The sequence below is a fragment of the Silurus aristotelis genome (assembly GCF_946808225.1).
Source record: "Silurus aristotelis genome assembly, chromosome: 12".
In the NCBI taxonomy this organism is placed as follows: domain Eukaryota; kingdom Metazoa; phylum Chordata; class Actinopteri; order Siluriformes; family Siluridae; genus Silurus; species Silurus aristotelis.
This window is the reverse complement of record NC_139585.1, coordinates 28,977,592-28,982,591: the sequence shown is the minus strand read 5'-3', so window position 1 is coordinate 28,982,591 and position 5,000 is coordinate 28,977,592. Positions and strand designations below refer to the sequence as shown.

General features: G+C 43.9%; 1 protein-coding gene across 3 annotated transcripts in view; it reads left to right on the top strand.

The window, feature by feature from the left end:
- Positions 1-5,000, top strand: part of raraa (retinoic acid receptor, alpha a) — an 85,740-nt gene that overhangs the window by 72,011 nt on the left and 8,729 nt on the right. For all 3 annotated transcript variants that reach the window (XM_083557143.1, XM_083557145.1, XM_083557144.1), the window contains 2 exons: positions 1,288-1,436; positions 3,671-3,812. In XM_083557143.1, the coding sequence (XP_083413269.1) occupies positions 1,288-1,436; positions 3,671-3,812 (291 nt within the window). The remainder of the gene's footprint in view (positions 1-1,287; positions 1,437-3,670; positions 3,813-5,000) is intronic.

Genomic DNA, 5,000 nt, shown 5'->3' with positions numbered 1-5,000 from the left:
AGTAACATACACACACACCTGAGCTGCGGTGCACACACCTTCGACGTCCCCGACGCTTCTGTCCTGCGTCCGTCCCACGTCCGCTCGGTCTTTGGACGAGCGCTAGCACTAAAAGATTAGCCTTGTTGCTAGCTTAGCGCTACCTCTGTCTCTGTGTCCTCCTTTTTGCGTGTGTGATGGAGTGTGTGTTCGTGCCTCCGCGCACACACACATGTGAGCAGGGTGAAGTTCTGGAGCTTGTCTCACGCACGCTTGCTTTGTGAACACTGACTGAATAGACCGTGTGTGTTTGTGTAGTTAACACAGGTTGTGGACTTTGTACTCCTCCGTCTTACATCAGTGTGTGTGTGTGTGTGTGTGTGTGTGTGTGTGTGTGTGTGTGTGTGTGTGTGTGTGTGTGTGTGTGTGTGTGTGTGAGCAAGAGAATAAGAATGAGGTGTGTGTGTGATGTGGTTAGTGCATGTGGCTGCAGCGGTGTGTAAATATGAGACTTAAATATAACTGTGCCCTTAAATACACCCCCCCCCCCCACGCAGTGTGGAGCAGGTGTTCAAATAGAACCACTGTCCAGATGTTAAAAAAACCCACAATTTTCTGGTGAAGATCTCGATCGTGCCGATTGTGCTGCAATTTAGCCCGGTTATTAGGCGGTGCATCCGAGACACTAACCTTCCCCTACCAGCAGGTGGCAGTAATCTGCATTCCGTACACAAACTGAGAAACCAGAGATGTGTGAACAAGCATTGTTCCACATGCCGCGATCATTATTAACGGATTCTTTTTTTAAATTCTTTTTTTTTATCGTCTATGCTGTTGCAAAGACGTCAAACGTTTTCAATTTTTTTTTCCCTCATCAAGCTAAATAGCTAACCGGAGTTCTCTTTCTCCCCAAATAAATCAGCTGATGCCGTCCAAAAAATCGGCATAAAAAAACCCCACATCGGTCAACCCCTGGTCACGGCACCATCACACGCCACTATAACGGCACGTGCCCACCTGTTTTATTTTTGAAATTGTTTTGAAATTGAAGCGTGTATCCCTTAAAACGATTACTTCCTGTTCTGGCTTGAGTAAAATCATTAACTAACGGAGTCTCCAGTATCAGTGTTTCGGAATGTTTGGGTTTTCAGGATGCGGTTCTTCCGGGTTTTTCTTATTACAAAAAAAAGGGATGTTTTGTTCTCCAATGAATGAAAAATTGTCGCTTTTGAAAATGTTTTGAAATTGTACGGAAAAAAACACGCCTTCATTTTATTTCTTTTTTTTTCTCGTTCTTTTCCTGTTCAGCCGTGGAGACGCAGAGCACGAGTTCAGAGGAAATCGTCCCCAGTCCGCCGTCGCCTCCTCCGCCACCGAGGGTCTACAAACCCTGCTTCGTCTGCCAGGACAAATCGTCCGGCTACCATTACGGCGTCAGCGCCTGCGAAGGCTGCAAGGTAAAAAAAAAAAAAAAAGCGCATCCACACACGTGTACACCAGCGGCGTAACCGTACGCGTATTCGTACAGAAAGCGATTTTCTACTGCGGAATCGTCGCCACTTCTAGCGTCATTAACGTTTTAACGAATGTCCAGCGATATGGCGTTTAACGTCCACAATGTCTTTTAAACAAGGAAAAAATCCTGACAATATTAAGAATTCAATTTATGAATAAATTGTATAAATCAATAAATATGCAGAAAACAAATCTTTCGAAAATGAACTATGAAATGTACAAACACCGAAATGGAGTCAAAATGTAAAGTATTTCATTAAAATGTTTTATTTAATCAATTACTCAATTAATATACTGTATTTCCCGGACTATAAGCCGCTACTTCGTTCCCCACGCTTTGAACTCCGCGGCTTAAACAATAAAGCGGCTAATTTATGGATTTTTCCAAACTTCAAGCCAAAAAACTGAACCCCATAACATTAGACCAATGAAATCGCAGAACGGATTCAGGTGAACCAATGAAACTCTTTATATTAAATCAGATGCGTTCCCACTGAATCGGGCCGCACCACATCATTAATATGGATGATGTTCCTCTGAGGTTTGACCTGCCGCTCACTCGGACTGTCTACAGGAAATGTGAATCATTTGTCACGCTGAAAACAACCGGGCATGAAAACACACTTCACCTGTGTTCTGAGCTGCACGGCATCGGGAGAAAAGCTTCACCCATGGTGATTTTTAAACGCACGACGATGCCAAAAGATAAACTCCCGAGAGAAATAGTTGTGAAAGGAAGGAGGAAGACAGTGAACAATGACTTTCTTGGTAGGCTACTGTTTAGATACAAGCCGTGTAACAGACACTGTCTTTCATTAAAGCCTGTGTAAAGTTCATTAGTTTCAGTGTAGACAGGTGCGGCTTATAGACAGGTGCGGCTTATAGACAGGTGCGGCTTATTTATGTTCAAAATATACATCTTTGTCAAATTCAGTTGGTGCGGCTTATATTTGGGTGCGTTTAATAGTCCGGAAATTACAGTAATCAAAATTAAAATGTTTATAATAAAAAGAATTCGATTTATTTTTATTGAAACAAGCTGTTTTGGATTTTCTTTCCCCTCGTTGAATCGAACCGCGACTTAAAAACCGAAGTACGTACTGATCCTTGAATTTTGTGTGCCATTACACTCGTAGTATACACGTGTACACACACACACACACACACACACACACACACACACACACACATACACTCACAAGCTGACATTTCGTCCTTCGTTTCATGTAACACTTAACTTTGTTACGCCCGGTCTGTGCTCGGACCCCCTGTCCTATTGCTCTCTAAAAGCCCGAATGGTGTGATGATAAATGAAATTTATTAGTATTTAAAATTACACACTTTTTACATGATAAACTTTCATTTAGAAAGTGCGACTTTGTTTTTTTTTTTTTTTAACGGAAGGAAACCCCATTTTTCAGGAATCAGGGGGACTTGATTAATTAGTGTGTTATTTTTACACACGTGTGTGTGTGTGTGTGTGTGTGTGTGTGTGTGTGTGTGTGTGTGTGTGTGTGTGTGTGTGTGTGTGTGAAGCTTGGTGGAGGAAAAATAGCAGCCCTGGAATTGTGCCTGGTGTTTTTTCATTTGTAGGTCTCACACACACACGCACGCACGCACTCAGAAAACAACAGTGTCTGTTGTATGCAACGTGTGTGTGTGTGTGTGTGTGTGGTATGCAGTTTGCACGCCAAGAGATTTGTTCCATTTCTGTTTCTGAAGCCGTCTGTTACTGTAGCCAAGCAAGGATCTGTGTGTGTGTGTGTGAGAGAGAGAGAAGCACCCAAACATGATTCATCCTTCCACCTTGTCTGCCAATAGCTGTCTGACACTGATCGTGTAAATGACACACACACACACACACACACACACACACACACACACACACACACACACACACACACACACACACACACCTTTTTGTTCTGTTATCTTTCGGTCCTCTCTCTCTCCCTCTTTGCTTTAAATGCATTGCTGACCATAGAATCACTTCTAAAGCTACAGAGGACGACGAAGATAATGATGATGAATCGATTACATGTCACAGTGTCGCCTAAATGAGGTCATGTGACCCCCCTGTTTGTTTATTTGTTTGTTTGTTCGACGGTAAAAAAACAACCACCACCCTACATTGATTGCTCTCACGCCCTCGCGTTGGTGCTCGTCTCCTCCACAGGGTTTCTTCCGCAGGAGCATCCAGAAGAACATGGTGTACACGTGTCACCGCGAGAAGAGCTGCATCATCAACAAGGTGACGCGCAACCGCTGCCAGTACTGCCGCCTGCAGAAGTGTCTGGAAGTGGGCATGTCCAAGGAGTGTGAGTACCTCCTCCCTGAAACCTCTTCCTCATCTTCATCGTTTCGTTTAAATTCGTTCGGAGATGCGCAGTGAAAGGCGTGAGCCGTAAAGACGTTTTTCTGGTCAGAACAGAAGAACAGCCAACGCCCATGTAGAAGCATGGAGGTGGTTTTGTGCACAGGGGTCACTGTATGGTGCACAAAACCACCTCCATGCTTCTACATGGGTGGGAGTGGAGGATTTTCTGCTGTAGAGCTCGAAAACTTGTTGAACACCTTTGGGATGAATTTGCAACCAAACCCTCCCTCGCCTAGATCTGTTCCTGACTTGAGCAGCACCCTTGCGAATGGACGAGTCCCCACAAATCTCCACGAGCACACAAGCAGAATGGGGATCAAATGGGGTCAGCTGTCCACAAACCTTTGACCTGGCTTTGCGCACAGGGGCATCGTCATGCTGAAACAGGTTCGGGTCTCCTAATTCAAGCGAAGGGAAATTTCATGTTACGGAAGACGTCCTAAACAACCGATTAAATTTTTTTTTATCCAAAATTTAATTTAATTAAATTTAATTTACTTTGAAAGTTCAATGAATTCGAACTTGGAAATTGCAAGGTTTAAAATGTTTTTATTAAAATTCTAATAAATAGAGCAGATTACAAGTGGGTCATTATATTCCGCTGTAATACTCGTGTTTATTTCTATTTAGAATTCTCTTAAGAATAAAGTCAGTTGTTTGAAACCCTGCTAGAAACTCGGTTTGGTTTGTTTGTTTGTTTATCGCTGTCTGGTTGTACGCGAGTGGATCCGGATGCGTAAGCGCTTTATTCCAGACTCCACCCTGAGAAACTATTGAAGTCTATTGTCTTTTATTCTATGTATTATCCAGGTACCCGTCTAACAGGACCGCTCGGTTGTCACACTCTCGCTCACTTCCTGTCATCTTTGTTTGCTCCGCGAGCTGCGATTTCAAAGAAATATAAAAGAGCTAGCATGTCTGACTCGCGTGTTACGCCTGTGCTGCTGCGTTACGTGGCCCTGACTCTTCACCTGGACGCTTATTTGATGTTAGTCACTTGTCGCCTCTCCTTCACCCTTACCCTCACCCATAGCCGCCTGGCGTCTGGTCCGGGTTCGGAACGATGCGCTGCAGACATCACCGTGAGAACGGAGCACAAAACAAACATGGGGGCTGAAGTGAAAATGGG